The sequence below is a fragment of the Ambystoma mexicanum genome, chromosome 14 (assembly GCF_040938575.1).
Source record: "Ambystoma mexicanum isolate Mex_15411 chromosome 14, UKY_AmexF1_1, whole genome shotgun sequence".
NCBI lineage: Eukaryota > Metazoa > Chordata > Amphibia > Caudata > Ambystomatidae > Ambystoma > Ambystoma mexicanum.
In genome coordinates this window covers 520383925-520404324 of record NC_090940.1, presented here as the reverse complement: position 1 = coordinate 520404324, position 20400 = coordinate 520383925, and the positions used below count along the sequence as shown (strand labels likewise).

General features: G+C 46.8%; 1 protein-coding gene across 4 annotated transcripts in view; it reads left to right on the top strand.

Moving 5' to 3' along the window:
• PPP2R5C (protein phosphatase 2 regulatory subunit B'gamma) overlaps positions 1 to 20400 on the top strand; it is a 1570607-nt gene that overhangs the window by 1191479 nt on the left and 358728 nt on the right. For all 4 annotated transcript variants that reach the window (XM_069637762.1, XM_069637761.1, XM_069637763.1 and 1 more), the window contains one exon: positions 3245 to 3415. In XM_069637762.1, the coding sequence (XP_069493863.1) occupies positions 3245 to 3415 (171 nt within the window). The remainder of the gene's footprint in view (positions 1 to 3244; positions 3416 to 20400) is intronic.

Genomic DNA, 20400 nt, shown 5'->3' with positions numbered 1-20400 from the left:
TTTCAGAACCCTGTACCACTTTCCACAAATATAAGGAGGTCCTGAGGACGCACCTGGCGTTCTTACCCAAGGTACCCCTCGCTTTCCATCTGAACAAGGAAATGGTTCTTCCTACTTTCTTTGCTGACCCCAAGGATGAGGCTCAGAGTCTTGCACTGTCTGGATGTCAGACACACTTTGAAATTCTATCTGGATATGACCAAGGGCTTCTGCAAGTCGGACGCACTCTGTCACCTTGGGGGGCTCCAGACCCGGTTATCGGGCATCCAAGGCTTCCATCGCAAGGTGGATGGTTGCGGCCATCATGAAGGCATATGAAGGGCAGCGCAACGTGCACGCTCAAGCGGTCATAGCCACGGCCATTGCATTCCAATGGCAGGTCATAACCAGAGCAGCCACCTGGGCTTCAGCTTTCTGCAAGCACTACTGTTGGGCTCTAAATCAGATGCGGCCTTCGGACAAGTGGTTCTAGGGAACCGGTTTGCTTAAGGAGGGTCTCCTCTCCACCCCGGGGCTACATTCAGTCATAATCGCCCATACAGTATGTAGGAAAGGGTTTGGGACGTAAAAATAATAAGTTACTCACGGTAGTGACTAACATACTTTTAGTCCATAGTCCCCTTTACTCCATACTTTCCACCATCCTCCCCACTAATACTGGTGTCATTAGGCAATGCTAAATATTGTTGATGCGTCAAAGAGGACTGAGGAGTGGCACCGGTGGGTGGAGTCAGTATAGCGCATGGTCCCAGGGCTGCACCCCCGTGCGCCTCTAAATTTAAAGGGGAAGAAGGTTTTTCTGGTAAAAACGGTTCTGTCTCCTGTCCCTAGGAAGGGACGCCCATACAGTATGGAGGAAAGTGGGCTATGGACTATGAATGCGTTAGTCACTACGGTGAGTAACTTATATATTTCATTGCCGATCAACCCTGTTATCACGCATTCAGTATGCTGTAACCCACTCTCCCCAGGCAGTACCTTTGTAGACTAATTCGTATTGCGTCTTGCCTCCAAGCTGCTTGGGGAGGTCCTTGTGGGATTTCAGACACGTGGCTGTTCTCTCTCTCTGTTCTGCACCTCCTACACCAGCTGTTGAAGCCCCCGTTCAGCGGACTCCTCCCTGAACCTTGTGTGGCGTCTCCACACAAATGGGTATCGGGAAGGAGCGAACTCCGATTCTCGCTCACTTCTTCTCTTGCCTCAGGGTAGGGCCTCCTTGTCACAGTAAAAGTAAATTTATTTTTCATTGTAGCACTTTCAGGGTTCTTCCTCATCGCAGCATTATATAGCCTGGGAATTAATTCCCTTCTACACATATACACTTTTGGCCTGGTGTATTTAGAAAGGGTAAGTTGTAAGAAGCTTTTGGCCGCCGGTGGGATTTGGTCACTGGAGCAGTTTCCTTGTCGATGGAAAGGGATGTAATCCTTGGATTTGTCACAGTAAATTCTACCCAGAGTCTCACAGTACCTTATGAGTGAAGAAGAGGTTGCAGCACAAGGCCCCCTTGATGCTGCAGCAGACCTGGTCACCGGATTCTTGGTCAGGCAGACGAATGAAGGGACACTGGAGTGGATCTCTTGAAGAGGATGCTATAAAGGATTCTGCAGAGTTCTGTGATTTTTGGTGTCTTTTGGGAAGCACCAGTGTAGAACGATTACCACCTGGTCGATTCATCTCTGTCCTGCACTCTGGTGAGGGGACTTCAAGGAGTGAATCTTGCCTCTGGAGGTCAGGAGTCCACCATAGTTTTGGGAGGATTCGATTTTAGGAGGACAATGCTCTGAAAAGTGGCCAGTGGTCCCAGGGTGTTGGCAGTTTGCAGCCCGTGAAGGTCACAACTGATGAGCGGATGGCTCGAAATGCAGGTCTTCTCAAGACTGGCTGGTCCCACCAATCTAAAGGGAAGAGTCATCCTCTTCGGAGGTCTCCTGATGCTTGGAAGACTGGGTCGGACAGCAGCGATTACAAAGCAGGCCTCTCCGGTCGTCTGGATGTGGCTGTGGACATCTCTCCTCTACTTCCTCATCGATTCTTCTGTTCCATGGGTCAGCTTATCTTCAGCCTCAGCATCCATGCCTTTTATGCAGCAACCCAGCCAATCAGCACCCATGCACCATTCAAACTCTGGGTGGTGGCTGTCCTTTTAGGCAAGCCAGACCCCTAGTTGGAACTGGTTCCAGACAGGCACAACAGAAGACAAAGAACAGTGGAGTTTCAGATTCCTCCTCCTCCTCCCCCTCCCCCCATCTTCCCCCTCCACCCTTATTTCCTGTCCTCAGGCACACTAGAATAGTCTTGGTAGGCTTCACAACGGATTCCAGCCGAAGACCAAAGTGAAACCAGGACCTCCACCCGGCACAGCAGAAGGACCAAAAAGAGACCAGCAAGAAATAAATGGCAAAAAAAAGAACAATCTCACCATTTTGGGTCAATGGTGATCCTTCTGTGCACTACTGCGGCTGTGAGTACAGCCTGGAAGTAAAAATTGCACAAAAGTAGGTAGGATAAAACCACCGTCACCAGCCATTCAGATTAGCTTGTCACTGTAACCAAAACGTTAAAGGAGCCGTGAGAAAGGGGATAGTTACTAGCCCCTTACCACTCCACTTATGGTGGGGTGTGCTGATCTCACAACAAGAACAGATATGAAGGATATAAATATCCCCCAATACAGAAAATTAAAAGGGAAAAGGGCTCCAGCAACACTGCACAAAGAGTGCTGTGTGATGCGTAAGACAGAGCCACAAAACTTGGAGGAAAGTATAACTCCCTAGAAAAATGTATAAAAAAAACACAAAGTATCCCAAAAGAAAGGGTAAAAGAATGAGTGTGGCAAAAGGTTTCCACTCACTCAAGGGAACAGACCTAAAATCCAGTAGCCCAGCAGAAATAGCAGACAGACTCGCATGTGGAGTTGATTGTGCATAAAAATGAAAATCTACCCTAACAAGACCCAGACAGATAAGTTATAAAAATAACAATCATGTATTCCAGTACTGCACTAACGCGCACTTCAAATATTTCAACCGATTTCAAGGGTATTTCAGTACCGAGGTTTTCCATACTGATGGCAAATATTTCAAGCATCTGAACATATGAAAGATGCCAACACTGGAAAACTATAGTTACACGTAAGTAGCAAATTTCTATGTTTGACTTTAACATAATCATCAGTTCCCTGTTAAAAACAGAATGCTTGCTTCCTTGCTGTACATTTTGTAATTGTGGTGTTGCTTTGCAGGTAGTGATGGCACTCCTGAAATACTGGCCAAAGACGCACAGTCCGAAAGAAGTAATGTTTTTAAATGAACTAGAAGAGATTTTAGATGTTATTGAACCGTCCGAATTTGTAAAAGTTATGGAGCCTCTTTTTAGGCAGTTGGCCAAATGTGTTTCCAGTCCACATTTCCAGGTGAGAACTTTAAAGTATAATATAGCATATGCTTCTTTTATTATCTGTATGTCTGAAATGTTTGTTGATGTAGCAGAGTATGTTCCATGCTTTTTATCAGTTTATTACAAAGTACAGTTTAATGAATGGAGTTTTAAAATCACACAAATTGACTTATTGAAACAATATGGCACAAGATATGAACATATCTTATTTGTTGCACTATAGCCAGCATTTAGCAAAGGACTGTCGAGGCAATCACATCATCACCACTAGCAGACAACCTGCAAGTACCAACTCAACAACAGATGTGGCAGTGTTGTTCAGAACCCCTAATGGTTGATGACGCAAGGCATCAACATTGTCACTCTTGGATGTTTAAGCCCAAATTGTTGGCACCCATTATTGAGCATAAGGCACAATAAGACAACAGGGGACTTTGCACCATTCATAGATAAGTAATATATTTTGTATTTACCACATTATTTAGAAGCCATTATAAAGCATGACGCACACTGGAGGATAGCATTAGTCGTTGAGAACAGATTTTGGAGTTGGTCGTACAGGTAGCCAGTAAAAAGTCAAACTGATGAAGTTCCTGTTCAACCTTGACACTGCACAGGGGCTGCAAAACACATTCTTGTTTTTAACGGATTTCTTCCTGCCACAGATTCCTGAAATATGATAACGCAGCACAGCTGTTCTCCAGAAGTGCTTCTTCTGCCTGGGGGCGCTGTGCGGCTCTGCGTCTGTTCCACCTTGACACCTCGAAGTGCCCCTCACTGGATATAATGTTGGTGCCGGCATCTGTAGCGGTCCAGCGCCCCATGACCTAGGTTCCTTTTTTCTGCGCAATCTGTTCACCAATTGGGAACACGCTTGTTGACAATTCTTATTTTTGAAAACACCATGCTGACTCCAAAGACCTTCAGGTTCAAGCCATGTGTAGATTGCGGCCATCAGATATTGGTCTCTGATCTGCACCAGATATGCTTATAGTGCTTGGGTGAGGACCACGACACCCAAGATTGCGGGTCGTGTCAGTATATGCACCCGAAAGCCCTCTGGGAATGGGAGGCAAAGCTTTTCACTATTGTCCACAAGGTGAAGGTTCTCAGTCGAGGTGCTACAAAGATCGGCAGCTCTGCACATGGAAAAAAAGGATCATGACTGGAAGAGGTCACCTCTCATGGTCACTCTTTTTCCTCCTCGCAGAAAGAGCCACCGCTCTAAGGCTGCCCTTTCCAACCCTAGTCATCCACAAAGGAATGGGATTGAGGTTTCACCTGAAGATGATTGACATCTTCACAAAGCATCCAGCGGTTCTGGCGCCTGTGGCGCATGCAGCGGTACAGTCTCTGGGTCCAACTGCACCCTTCATGACTGGCAGGATAACCTCAGAAGACACTTTCATCATGCCTAAGGGCTCTGGCCTAGTTCAGAAGTGGGAGCAAGATCTCTTGGCACTAACGGGCCCTGCTCTCTTCGTGCAGCACGGCCACAGTGCCTTTTTAGAGGGCGCTGATCGGCTTTGTGGATTCTGCTGGAATAGGTCCCACCCCCTAGGGACGCCTTTATGTCTAAGATGTATGCCATCTATGACGAGGAGTGTGACAAGATTCCTTTAGGCATTCAACCCATGGACTCTATGGAGGCGAAAGACTTCCCGTAAGAATTTTATAGTGCTGGACCTGAAAGGAGCAAGCAGCCTAGACACTCCCCACTGATAGCTAAGGTGGCCGATACTCAGGGGCGCACTCTGCTCCATCAAACTACCAACTGTACCTCCTCAGAGGTACTCTCCTTTTCCTCTTCCCCCCCCCCATAAGCTCATTGTTGCTAGAGCTCTGGTTCTCTCCAGGCTTGACTTCTGTAACAGCCTCTTCTGAAATCTGCCTGCCTCTACCCTCCGTCCTCTGCAACTCATCCAGAATAGGACTGCAAGACTTGTCCTTGGCCTAATGCCCAGGGATCGTATCTCTCCAGCACTGAAATCACTCCATTGGCTCCCAGTAGCTGCAAGGATCAAATTCAAGACAATTTGCATTGTCTACAAGGCCTTCTGGGGCTTAGGACCAAATTATCTACTGCATGCTCTTCTGAAGTAGCTTCCTACTCAAGCTCTTCTCTCCTCCAACTCCTTGGGGGTCATGCACTTTTCCAAGCAACGAGCTGGGGGCAGATCTCTCTTTGAGCAGAACCATCTACGTTTCTGGAAGCAGCTCAAGACTTTCCTTTTTGCTTCTGCCTTCTCTCTTCCTCTCCCCTGCTGATCTCTTGTCAGATACTGCACTGGTTACCTGGCCACCCTCTGAACCACGGGCCCAGGTCCCTGCCATCCCAGTTACATACCTGCATTGCCTCCTGGCAGCCCTGCACTTGGGGCTGTATCTGTAACCCTACAGCCCCCCCCTACCTACCTGCACTATCTATCACTTTCTGTTTTGCACTTAACCTTGCACTGCCACCTGCTGGTTGCACTTCTTGTTTCTTGATGTTTAGATCCTATGTTCTGCACTTCTCCTGCCCTTCCCTTGGCACCTTTCCCCTTCCTTTCCCCACAACTTACGCAACCTCAATGTCACTGGGCCTAGTAAGATCGTTGTCTAATCCCCCCCCCCCCCCCCTCGTCGTGCTTTGAAATACTTTTGTATGGGCGCGCTATAAAACAATATTGTATCATCCAGCTCCAGAATTTAATACAAACTCTTGACATTCTGGAGGATCACCAAAGAAGGAAATGCTCCTGCCCTTTAATGTGGCGGTGGAGTCCCCCAATAATAGAAGTGTGGGGGGGGGGGCTACTTTTGTTTTGGCTGTGGCCAGGGACTTGGTGAGGAAGCACTGTCCCTCTCTGTTGGCCCCGGCTTTCCTTTCAGTCCATGCTTCACCTGAAAGCCTAGTGGTTCGGGCCTTGACAGCAAGTCTGAAGACCTCTACCTTTAGGCTCCTTCCACTGGACAGGGAGATGAAGAGGTTTCAGGAACAAGGTTCTTCCGGATACTCCATTCGGTGTTTTAGCTATGGAGGCCGCCTCCCTGGATCAACTGGTTAATCTCCTTTTGATTAAGGTATACTGGCACAAAGGCATGGCTGCCCTTGAGCCTTTTTTAGAATGTTTAATGGATATGGTACTTTCATGGAGATCCCTACATCCCAGGGGGAAATTGATCTTGCTGGTGATTTTAACTCCGACTGTTCCATTTCTTCCGAGGCCAACTATGACGACATGGGTTTGGCTTTGGAGGATGACAATCGGCAAGGCCAGAAATCAGTTTGGGGTAGACTTTGGAATCTCGCTTTGGACTCGGTATGCCTAACCTGCCTTAACGGGTCTTTTGACGGTTCTCTTCCACTCTGCGCTACATGGCATAGAGGTCTCATCGACCACCATTGACTATGTCTATGTAGATTACTCTCTGTCCCTTCTCTCCTCTGAGGTCAAGGTCTCCTTTAACCCTTGGAGTGATCACGGGTCACTGCTGGTTACATTCTCTTCTACCCATAAAGCGTCTGCATGCAGGGGGGCCATGCCATCTCAAAATCGTGGGACAAGGGTCAGGGGTACGTTGGTCTCCTGACAATACTAATCTACTTAATTATAAATTGATTTACTCATTTAATCACACTTCTCTCTCTTGGAAACACGCAGTATTTAATACCATATACTTTGATAGCTTTCTTAATGCTTTGCACAGCATCATCTCTGGTTCACTAAGGAAGGGTATTCCTAAGAAATCCCATGCCCATAGGTTCGATCACGAGTTGGCCAGTGAAAAGGCCCACACTCGAAAACTTATTAGAGAGGCCATCTCCTTGATATTGAATGGGATAACAAAAAAACAAAAATTAGAGCTCTCCGTCAAAAATATACAAATTATTGCAAATACAGAAAATCTAGTCTGTTACAAAATGATGCGGAGTTTATGCTTAAAGTCCTTGTCAAAAGAGATCTTGGGGCTTTTTGGGCTACTTTTTTCTGGCCAGGATGATGGGGCGGTGGCCGACCAGTTGAATGCTATTCCTAAGGACAAATGGGTCGCGCATTACACTGAACTTTTTGATATGGGCAGAGAGGGCCCAGAGCTTTGCAAAAAAAAGGGAGTATGCGCTTAATGATACTTGGAAGCCTGATATTGACTATGAGACAATACTAGGCTTTATTGTCAAAGCTAAGAAATCAAGGGCCCCCGGCCCTAACGGCTTAACAAATAAAACACTTAAAGCGGAACCTGAAATTTGGCTAAACTCCTCTGTCTCTTATTCCAAGATGTAGTTAATTCTGGTAATGTTCCATCTAGCTGGCAGACCGCCCATATTGTTCCCATTTTTAAGAGAGGTCTACAGTCATTGGTTAAGAATTATAGACCAATCTTCCTTATTGATGCGGACTGCAAGCTTTTCGCTGCTATGCTCCTCTCGCACCTTAATGTCTCGTTTAAGGAAAATAATATTCTTCCAAAGCAACAAACAGGCTTTAGGGTTGGACACTCAACTAATCTTAATGGATTTATTCTAACTGCAGTTCTCTATGTGGCTTCAATCGACCTATCAAATGCTTTTGATTTAGTAATTAGGTCGAGACTCTGGGAAAAACTAACTAAATGGGGGATTGCGGCAGGTCTACTCACTTTAATTATGGCAATGTATGAGAATTCGGGGGTCCATGTTAGGATCGATCTTAAAGGTACCCTCTCTAGAAGGATAAGGACTCGTATTGGGGTTAGACAAGGCTGCTCGCTAGCCCCATGCCTTTTTATCCTCTACATGGCAGATGAAGGGGCATTCCTTGAAAGTACAGGCATGGTAAATGCGAAATTGGGGGATCTCAGGCTCTCATGGCTGGCTTACGCCGACGATTTTCTCCTTTTTGATCACACCAAAGTCGGCTTACAGATGCTTATCTGTAAATTAGAAGAATATGCCGTAATTAATGAGTTAAAAATTAACCCAAGTAAAACTCAAGTAATGGTCTTCTCTAGAGGGAGAGAGGGTAATAAAGTATGGTAAATTGGTGGTGAAAATATCATTAGAGCACACAAAATTGTCTATTTGGGATTCCTCATTCTGGCCCAACCATCGGCCATTGAATTAAGACGTTCTCTTAGACACAAAATACTTCCGCTTATTTCTCAATCTATTAAGCTGGATAGTAAATACGGCATGTTCTCCTTCAAACCTGTAGTGGATTTCTTCAAGGGAAAGGTGGTTCCAAAACTAATATATGGAATGGAACTGCATTATTTTGTTCTTTTGACCTTCTGGGACACCCTTGAGGGTATCTTCTGGAGAAAAGTTATGAAGCTGCCTAATTGTGTTCCAATAGTTGCCATAAGGTATGAATTGGGTCTAGTCTCTCTGCGAGCTAGAATTCTGTGGAGAGTTCTGACACTTTTCTCTGCTCTGCTCTCTCTGAAATAGGATACCCTTTATGTTGATGTTGGTAAAATGCTCTTCTCACGGGGATCACCAGACCGAAACTTATTTCTTACGAGATTTAGTATCCTCTGCGACAAGACTATCAGACCTTTCTACTGACAAGGATACCCTATTAACCAACCCCAACAAAGTTAAAGAATGTCTCTTCACTAGCGATTGGAGTAATACGCTGGAAAAATTGCATTCTTACCCATCTCTCAGTGATTTGCAATTTGACCATAAGAAAAGAGGCTGCCTGTCTTTTATCTTAACTCAATTTCCCAGCCGCTATTACCGCTCACTTCTTCTCAAACTCAGATGGAATCTCCTACCTACTAAAGAAGTTCTCTATAGAAGGAAGGAGATTAGTGATTTTGACCTTTTTATGTCGTTTTTGCCACACTCCCGGGGTAATTGAATCTACACGCCATTTTTGTTTTAGAATGTACTGCTCTGAAAGGGCTTAGAGATATATACTTAGGCAGATTCAATACCCTTGGTCTTTTGGGGGCAGAGAATGTTATTTGGTCCCAGTCTCTTTCAATTTCTAAAATTAAAGACGGTCTCGCTGTGGCGGGTTTTATTAAGTCTCTTGATCTCTATTCCCCCTCCCATTTCACCAAATTGTTTGATGATTTACACCTTTATATACTACCAATGTATGTATACAAACCTTTGAATTTTAACTGATACTGCTGCTAAATTCGTTCTTTTTATGTAAAGGGAATTTTTTTTTCTCCCAATCTGTGTCGAATTATTTTTTATGTGCACTGAATTTTTAACTGATTTTATGTTACTCGCTGATAGGAGGATATGTGGATCTGTATGTGTTTTTTGTTTAATCTTGGTAATGAAATGAAATCAATATGCAACGTAACAGTAATTTATGATTCTTTTTGCTTCTTTTTTTTCTGTATTTAAGGATATCGTTTGTAAAGGTTTCTTTTGTAAACCGTACACAATAATAAAAAAAGAAAACGGAAATCCAGCCAGATGGACCGCTCGCCGTCTCAGAACCGGCGCAAGCAACAAAAAATGGGGCGGGGGAGTAAGGGCTTTTTCCAGTCCCCCTCCGTGGCAGCCTCTGAGGGAAAGAAGGCATGACACGCCCCTTCGGGTCCACGTGTCTCCAGTAGGGGGCAGGCTTGCTCTCCACGCCCATTTCTTGTGCCAGAATTTCACGGACCCCTGGATCCTCTCCATAGTCTCCATGGGGTACCGCCTCCCTGTCCCAGCCTCTCCTCCCCTCCCTCAAGTTGGGACAGCAACTCTTCTGGTGGAGATCCGGTCGCTCGTAGAGAGCCAGGCATTGGAGGAAGTCCCAGCCTCCCAGCGAGGCTTGGGCTTTTACTCCAGGATTTTTGCCATTCAGAAAAAGGACCAGGCGGGCCTGAGAGTTGTGCTGGACCTTTCCACCCTCAATCTCTCCTTATCTCTTCAAAAATTCAAGGTGGTCACGCACGCTTTTATTAGCTCCATCTTTCTTTCCTCCGGTTCAGGAACATGGGCTACCATTTTCAGTACAAGGTCCTTTCTTTTGGCCTCAATTCAGCCCCCAGGGTCTTTACCAGGCTCATGAATAATGTTGCAACCCTCCTCAGAGCGCAGGGCCTCCACATCTACCCATACCTCGACGACTGGCTCGTCAGGGATACATCTCCAGAAGCGGCTCACCACTCTTCCCATGCCCTTATGAACACACTGCACTATCTGGGCTTCTCGCTCAAGCTCAAGAAGGCACAGCTGCAGCCTACGCAGACTCTGACATTCTTGGGCCTCATCTGGGACACGTGCTCCGAGAAGATATTTCCGTCCGAGGACAAGATCTCGGCCATCACCCACGTCCTCAGCAGAGAGGTGATCTCAGCATGGTGGTACCAACATCATCTGGGTCTATTGGCGGCAATCCTATTAGCCGTCCTGCATACAAGATTGAGGATGACGATGATTCAGCTGCACTTAGCGGCCTCATGGAACCACGAGCGGGGCTCTCAATCCGAGATGATCAACATTTCGCCATCACTCCACCCAGAACTAACATGGTGGTCCAGAGACTGCAACCTACGGACGGGCAAGCCCTTCCGGCCATCCAGCCCGCAGGCCACCATCACCACGGATTCCTCGCTTGAGGGCTGGGGAGCCACCCTGGACGATCTCTCGGTCCACGGCACCTGGACTCGACAGGAGCAAGAATACCACATCAATTGGCTAGAGCCAACGCCATCTGGCTAGCACTCGGGGCATTCCTACCACTTCTCAGGGCAAGGTTGTCCTCATCCAGACACACAACTAGACAAGCATGTACTATGTCAACAAGCAGGAAGGCATCAGATCCCCTCCTTGCTGCAGACTGGAAATCAGCATGTGGGAGTGGGTTCTGGAAAACGACATCTCCTCACGGCAGTCCACCTCCCGGGGGAATCTAACCTGGAGATGGACAGGCTCAGCAGGCTGAGAGTGGACAATTACGAGTGGCAGCTAAACAACCTTGTTATTAAGGAGGTCATCCACAGGTGTATCTCTTTGCCACCTGGCCCAACAAGAAGTGCCCTCAGTTCGCCTCCTGGCAGGGACAGGGCCCCGGCTCCCTGGGCGCAACACATTTCGGCTTCAGTGGAACGGCATGAAGGCTTACGCCTTCCTGCCCACGCTGATGATTCATAGAGTAATTTGCAAAATCAAGCAGTCTCGCCAACTCAACATCATTCTAATAGCCCCATGGTGGCCGGCCAGGCCACGGTTTTCGGAGCTGCTCAGCCTCTTGGATATGCCACCGATTCACCTCCCGACGGGCCCAGCACATATTCTGGCGCAGCAAGGGGGCAGGGTCATCCACCCCGCGCCACAGAAACTAGCCCTCACATGTGGTGCCTGAGCAGGTAATGCTGCAGCACCTCAGCCTCTCCCAGGCTAATTTGGAAATCATACAGGGCGCAAAGAGCAAGGCTACTGGGGCTCAGTATAAAAGCAAATGGACCAGATTCTGCCCCTGGGCAGACTCCAAAGAAATCTATCCCCTGGCATGTACTTTGGACGACGTGCACCCTCTGTGGACCTCAACATAGTCTTGGGCGCCCTGGCGCACAAACCGTTCGAGCCAATGGCGTCCGCGGACATCAGGCTGGTCACCATCAAGACGGCCTTACTAGCTGGCCTCACCTCTGCTCGTAGAGTCACCGGAATCCAGGCGCTGGTCGCCTCGGAACCATATACTACCTTTCACAAGAACAAGCTAGTCCTTTGGACACGCCTTGCATTTCTGCCCAAGGTTCCATCTGCCTTCCACTTGAAAGAGGAAATAATCCTTCCGACATTTTTTCCCGATCCCAAGGACGAAGCACAGAGAGTGCTGCACTGCCTGGATGTCAGGCGTGCCCTGAAATTTTACCTTGGACAGGATCAAGGACTTGCGCAAATCGGACGCCCTGGTCGTTTCTTTCGGAGGATCAAGTCCAGGCTATCGGGCCTCCAAGGCTTCCATAATCCTGCTGGATGGTCTCAGCCATCAAAGAGGCATACGAGGGCCAGCACAAGCCGCTTCCGGGCAACATGCACGCCCACCTAGTCAGGGCCAAGGCAACGGCCATTGCATTCCAGCGCCATGTCCCTTGGCAAGTCATATGCAGGGCGGCACTTGGGCCTCTCCCTCGGCTTTCTGCAAGCATTACTGTTTGGATGTCGGCTCTAGATCTGATGCAGCTTTCGGACAGGTGGTTCTCAGGAATCTATTTGCTTAAGGAGGCTCTCCTCTACACCCTGGGGCTACACGCAGTTGTAATCGCCCATGCAGTATGAAGGAAAGGGGACGGGATGTAAGAGTAATTATAAATTACACACCGTAGTGACTAACATATTCTTAGTCTATAGTCCTGTCTCCTCCATACATCCCACCATTCTCCCCCCTAATAATACTTGTATTACTAGGCAATGTCAGATCTATTGTCGACGCTTGAGTGGGGACTAAGGTGTGGTGCCAGAGGGCGCAGTCAGGGCAGCACATGCTCCCTGGGCTGCACCTTTGTGCGCCTTTAAATTTAAAGGGGAAGAAGGTTCCGTCTGGTGAAAAAGGTTGTCTCCCGTCCCTTGGAAGGGACGCCCATGCAGTATGGAGGAAAGAGGACTAAGGACTAAGAATACGTTAGTCACTACAGTGAGTAACTAATCATTTCTCAGAACTCGAGATCTGTTAATGCGTCCGTGGGCATGCGCCATGTTGGGACAGTGATGTGATACAGTGTGGCCCATGTATTCAGCCACGTTGGCTGGAGCCAGCAAAGACAGTCTATCCTGGTATACAGTTTATGTGGAGAGGAGTAGGAGTTATTCCCTGGTCCCAGGGCGAAGCTCCCTCCAAACATCTACCATGGCTAGATAAAAACTTCATTGTTACATGGTCCAGGGACAACCTGCTAAAAGGAAAACCCTTCCGAGTTCCACCAGCACAAGCGATCTTGACTACAGACGCCTCACTCGCCAGATGGGGAATGGTGGGTGGGTGGGGGGGGACCTCACCTCCTCCACCACACAGCCCATGGCGAGTGGACATGCGCTACAGCCTAATGACACATCAACTTTGTGGAACTTTTGGCAATTCTCAAGGCTCTGCGAGCCTTTCAGCAACATCATACAGGTCAAACAGTGCAATTCCTTACAAGCAGCACCACTGCCTTGTTTTGCTTAAACGAGCAGGGAGGCGCACATTCTCAAAGTCTGTCCAAGCTATCCCAAGAAATATGGAAGTGGGCACTCGAAAGATATCCTAGACGGAATATTATCCCTATGGGGTCATCCCCCCCATTAGACTTGTTCCCCACAAGCCTAAATGCACAATGCCCAGACTTCACGTCCAGGTTTCCCAACCAGGGTCCAAGGGAACGCCTCATGTATGAACTGGTCAGGGAAATTTGCCTACGTTTTTCCTCCAAAGCCACTCCTCAGCAGGATTGTGCACAAGATGCACCAAGAACAAGTGACTCTAATCTCGATTGCTTCTATGTGTGCGAGACAACCTTGGTTTCCGCATCTGCTCAAACTGGCGATGTGCGACCCAATCGAGCTCCCGTATCCATACAACATGCTAACACAACACAAGTGAGCATTCCTCCACCCTTGGCCTCAATCTATGAACTTGGCATCTTGGCTCCTGAAGTCATAGAATTCGGTCATTTCAATCTTCCACAACCGTGTATGGATATCCTAAAGGAGGCACGGTACCCCAACACCAGACACTATTTTAGCAAGTGGAAGAGATTTATGGTATGGTGCAGGTCGCAAACCTTAAACCCAATTGAATGTTCTCAGCTAACATTCTACATTAGATGCTTTACCTACTAGACTCCGGCCTAGTATTCAACTCCATCAAAGTACACCTGGCGACTGTCAGCTTACACCACTTCACAGAATAAAGTATCCTGGTGGAAAGTTCCTGCCATTAAAGCATTCATGGAAGGGGGAAAGAGGCTATACCCTCCCATCTCTAGCCCTCCACCGGGTTGGGATCCTAATGCCGTTCTCTTTAAACACATGGGTCCGCCCTTGGAGCCTATACACAAAGCCAGCCTAAAACATTAGACTTACAAAACTGCATTCCTAGTAGCCATTACCTCTAAGACAAGTCAGTGTGCTACAAGCTTTGTCCATAAAAGACTTTCTTCATAATCCACAAAGACAAGGTTGTCCTGAGAACACATCCTAGGTTTTCACCCAAGTTAATTTCAAAGTTCGATGTTCATCAATCCATAGAACTTCCTACCTTTTTTTTCAAAATGCATCCAACTCAGCTGAGGGAAGCCTCCATACTCTTAATGTACAGAGGGCGGTCTTATACTATGTGAACAAAACTAACCCCTAAGGAAAACAGACCAGGTATTTGTTTCTATAGCACCTGGTAGAGGGGACGATCACATATCTAAAAACGCATTACAAATGGATTGTCCAATGCATACAGCTCTGCTATTACCTATCCAAAAGAGTTTTACGTTTCACTCCCAGGGCTCACTCTACCAGAAGTACCAGAGCTACCCTAGCCTCATTGCAAAAGTCCCTCTAGATGCCATTTGCAAAGCTGCTACATGGAGTTCCATTCATACTTTCACACATTATTGCATGAACACTCACTCTAAAACCTCAGAAGGGATACATTACTCACTGTAATCGTTTTTCTGATGCTTGTTTCTGCTTAGATTCACATGCGCCCACCCTTCCTCCCCTACTGGAGTCGAAGTCGCATAGATGTTTTCTGGTCGGACTATGCAGAGCATGTGTATCTAAGGAGATACAAGCAAAAGATTATGGTGAGTAATGTACCCAAATAAATACCCTGCTCTCTACTTGGCAGACAACGCTGTGATTCCATCTACCACTCCCCAGGAGTTGACGTCATCCTTGGCATCTTTCACAGGGAAGTGCAGTGAGTTAAGGCTGAGCTTAAACACTAACAAAACTAAGACCCTGGTCTTCAAGCCAAAGTTTGGAAAACAACAGAAAATCGATGCCAGGGTTGTGGTCAATACCTTAGAGCATTTGCCTACCTCGGAATAGGATTCCATGAGAATGTTTTTTGGACATACCAGTTGGAAAAGGCATATGCAAAACTGGAAAAATATAGTGGGGGTGGGGAGGGATCTGTGCATTCTTTAACTGACATGGGGAAGGGGGGGTTGAATCAGTCCAGCCATGGACCTGTATATGAAATGGGCCACTACTACTTTGGGGCTGAATTCTGAGGTTACGTAGACACTAAGGGCCTCATCACAAGTTGGGCAGTATTACTGCCGGGTTACGGCCCGCGCTAATAGCGTTACTGCCAACCGGTCCGGCGCTATTAGCGCCTAATCAAGGGTTGGACGGTAACTGTAATTCCCCATTGGATCAGTTGGACACAATTAGCTTTGCGCTATTAGCGTGCGCCAATTGCGCTAGAAAATGGGAATTCTTCCAGCGCATTTACCTCCAGTTTGGAGATGGGGGTAAATGCTGCCAGACTCGTGATTGGGCAGACTCTAAATCCGGCGGTAATAACGCTACCCCCACATTTAAGGGTTGCCGCCCAACTCGTGATGAGGCTGTAAGAGTCTGTCTGGTGTAGAAAATCAGTTCTTAAAGAACCTTATTTTGTTATCGCATGACATGCCCAATGTCTTAATCCATTTGGAAACTAATTTGTGCCCCATTGATATTGTGGTCTCAATGAAGCAAATTGTATACTGGCTACGATTGCGGCATACCCCCGAACTTGTAACTTTTAGCTACAAGTTGATCCATGTGATTAGTCTAGAAGGGCGTGGGGGGGTGAATTTGGCGTGGGTTGTTCATGTGAAAAAGGACTTCATGACTTGAATAAACACAATCTGTAGCTATGCCCTATGCAGATTAACAAGGCCACGCCAATCAGAATCAAATGTCACGCACTTGTGGCTCATTATAGGAAGAACATGATGTATGTGTGTTGTAACCTGAAGCTGGCTCTTAGTTATTTAGGATCCGAACATACATTTGTTTTTGAGAAATTCCTTCATTATGTCTACCAATCATTTGCTTGTGCTTAAATTGAGCACACTTAAGCTGGCCTCCTTTACAAGCACTTTGGGGGTGCTGGGGGAGGAGCTTGGGGAAATGTCCCCTTTGCAGTATGTGTGAGAAGAAAATAACACTTTTTTTTTTTCTACCCTCAGACCAGGGATTTGATAGCGCTTTATCTTAAACCGTTTCTGAGACTTGCAGGAATACGTACCAACCCCAATGCTCTCTTAGAAAATGTTTACAGAGTAGCCATATGTGTCCATCGTGCCTGGCTTTTAAGGCCAAAGAGTAAACCAGGACACAATTGAACAAGGGAAATTGGGCTGCAATTCAAGGGTAGAAATGTTTGATAATGGAAAGTCTTGACGTGGGAGCTGAGAGTATCTCTCCACCTTGTCTAGCCCCCCCCCCAATACTCTGGGCTATAAAACTCAACTAAGGTCCAAATTGTGAATCTAATTTAGTTTTAACAAGGAAAACTAGGCCATAACTCGAGGGAGGTGGTTAATGTGTCTGAGAATGGAATGTTTGGAAGTAGGGGGCTGCGAGTATCTCTCCCACTTGTATTTATGACGCTTTTATTTTGGGATTATTAAGTTTCTTTGATGTGAGTGTTAACACTTAAATTTCTTTTCTTTTTATAAGCAATATATATATAAACTGACTATAATATTGTATTGGCATGTATATTGTATGAAACTGCTTTTTATAATTGTGTATATTTTTTATGGCTTAGTGCCAAATACTTTTTATGGCTCTGTACCGAATAAACATTTGTCAAGTCAAATTGACCTGAAATGTAAAATTGCCTTTTTGGTGGCATTTACTTTAGCAAGAAGAGTAGGTGAGCTTCCGGCCCTATCCTCAAAGGAACCGTATCGGATTTTTGGTCCTTCACACAGTGCCCGCCTTCTTACCAAAAATAGTCTTAGAATCTCATCTGAACCAAGAGATTTTCCTTCCAATGTTTCACCCCAGACGGCAGTCTTCACCAGCCGAGGAGGCCTTGCATAATCTGGATGTGTCAAGGATTCAAAGGTTTTATTTGGAAAGAATCCCACCAATCTGAAAAGCAGATCAACTTTTTGTCACATATGGTGGTCTTTCGCTTGGTAATAAGGCAGCAAAAGCTTCCATTGCCAAGTAGGCCGTTTTGTGTGTTACGAAAGCTTAGGACATGGAAGGTCTTTAGATTCCACAGAGACTTCAGGCTAATTCCACAAGAGCCAAGGCAGCATCAGTAGCCTTTATTGGGCACGTCCCTATTAAAGAAATGTGTATTGACTGCTACTTAGTCTACCCCTCTTGCATTCTGCAAGCATTAAGCTCTAGCCGCATCTTCAGGTAGTGATGCCACTTTTGGCTAAGAGGTGCTTGAATCCTGCATATGCCGTCTCTTTCATCCTTACTAGTACTGAGACTTTTTAGTCTGGTCCCAACCAGTTGGGAAGGAGGAGGGGGAGCAGGACAGTGGAGACATAAAAAATTACCTTCATGATGATTCAGGTTTTCTTCCTCTCCCTCCTTCACAACACTCACTCGGCCATCCCCAGTTAAGCATATACTTGGCATCAACCGCCAGTAGGCAGTGCGAGCAAAAACTCAAGTGAACTGGGCGTGGCCATTGGTGAAGTAGAGTTGAAGGGTGGGACTGGTGCGCAGAGGGACGCACGTGCATGAGAGTTCCATAACTTTTATAAGTTATTAAAGTGACAGGTATATTTAATGGCAAGCTGTCCGATCTGCCTACGTATGCAGGCTGTCCAAACCAGTTGTGAAGGAGGGAGAGCACGTACTAAAAGAATCTGAATCACCATGAAGGTATTTTTATCTTTAATGTGTAGATGGCTCTTCTCATAGGATTTACCTGCTAAAATTACGCAGTTTAATCTTAAATCATTTTCAGCAGAGAGGGTGCTGCTGAGCAGCCATCCAGATAGCTGCCTAAGCTCTGTGCTTTACAATGGTATGCTTATCTACCCCAAATATACTGCTGTAACGTGCACTTATATTTACAAAATCGGAGCCCAGATTGCTGTTACGCCTTACAACTGCTAATTTGCAGCTGAAATCCTAGTTCACTGTATGGGAGATCAACAGAGGCCATTGTGCTGCATGAAGTGTGCACTGCAGAGCTCAAGGTGCTGTTCCTGCTGTGGACCAGGAAAGCTGAGAGCCATCCTGCATCTACTCCCGCAGTGCCTCCCTGGTAGGTCTTCTCCCTACTTATCCACACCAGTAGACTTCCTATGGGCAGGGCCCATCTCTCCAGTTCCTCACTGCTGACGTGCCCTGCAGTGAGCGTTCCTGCTTCTGGTCTGCATACAAGCAAATGATTATTGCTGCAGTGGAGGCAATTGGCCGTGGAGTTGCTCAATCCCGACGTTGAAGTAATGGCGCAAAAGTTATCTCAAATAACAAAAAATTGACCTAATTAAATCTTTTGCCATTTATGTAGATGCATTATTTCATATGCGGTATTCAATGCCTGCTTCTTTCAAAAAGTGGTCTGACGAACCAATCCGAGGAGACAAAAAGTTGTGTGAGAATGTGGTAATCACACAATTTATTTACCAAGAGTTTTCGTTCTGTGCCAAAAATAATGAGTGGCAGCTCTAAAATGAACATGTACACTTTACTAGAGACATTAGCTAATATGAAGACATGACATAAATACCTGAAATGAAAGAAAAACACCTTCTCCAGCATTGGATCTTTCATGGATTCACATTCACATGCTGTGAATGTTTCCCAGTCAGGCTGGGAAACCTCAGTAACTTTAACTTTGCGTTTTCCTATGGAAAACTTTGACACTTTAGTGCCCTATCAACGTCCTTATAGGGTGCTTTAGGCCCCAACAATAGGATGTCTGGTATAAATAGCCCTGCGGCTTCCCTTCAGATTTCAACCGTCTCCAAACTGTTGGGATCACCTCGTGTTTTTGTGATTTTGCACGTGCGTTTGTTTTGTGGGCTAGGATGTTTGTAACCCAGAAGAAGTCTCTTTTTCGACCTTGTGCTGCCTGCGGCTTGGTGTATGAAGGGGGTGGTCATATGGACTGTTTTTACTGTCTCTACCCCATCACTCGGCGGATGCCTGCGAGATATGTCGGGGGTTTTCGCAGAAGACCTTGAAAGACTAATCAACGGCTCATATGTTGGCTTAATGAGGGCACGTACCCGGCTTCTGAGATGAGTTCGGCCCAGGGGAGGCAGTCTTCGGGATGAGCGGAGAAGTATGCAGAACATCGCTGAGCAGCGTTTGCAGGACCCCCTGCAAAGAAGCATCGGGCTGATGTGGGGAAAGGCAGCAAGTCTTCTTCGAGGCCGCCGCAGTCGAAAGGGGTGAGTTGCTCTTCGTAGTCCAAGCATGGTCGGTTGGACAAATCAAGGGGTCTGGTGGTAAACCCGAGAAGTCTACGGTGTCGGAAAAAGTCCTGACGAAGCCGAAGGAGTCTTCGTCGAAGCACTCGTCATCCAGGGACCGTCACAGGTCTTCATCCAGCCTTGAGTCTACGAAGGACCGGCTGGAAATCGAAGCCAGGGGACGTGGTTCTGACAACAAGCTAGTCAACGGTTGTTCCGTCTTCAACAGTGGTGCTGCAATCTATGGTCCCGTAATCTATGGTCCCGTCGTCAACTGTACTGACGGATAGTGGTCCGATGCTGTTGTCGTAGTCACAGGTGGAATCTGAAGGGATGTTGACGACGGGTGGGGCATGGCAGTCCGCCTCCTTTGTGTCTATCCTTCCTGAGAACATTTTGCAGGAATATCCAGCTACGTTTCTGTTTCTTCGGAAATGGAGGAGGAACAAGTGCCAGTGTTTGACCCATTAGCTCTGTGTCTGCAGTGTGAGGCCTTTAACGTTGAGTGGAATGGGGGCCTGGCTGCCCGTTTATCAGCTGGTTAACCCGCAATCTCTGCTGTCATTGCAAGTGCTGTCTACGCCCCAATCTTTGTTGGGGCAACTGGATGCAAGGTTGCCTCCTACTCCGAGTCCGGCGGTGCCTGTGGTTGAGGTGTTGCCTGGTGAGGCGCCTAGGAAGTCTCCTTTGGCATGTTTGCCA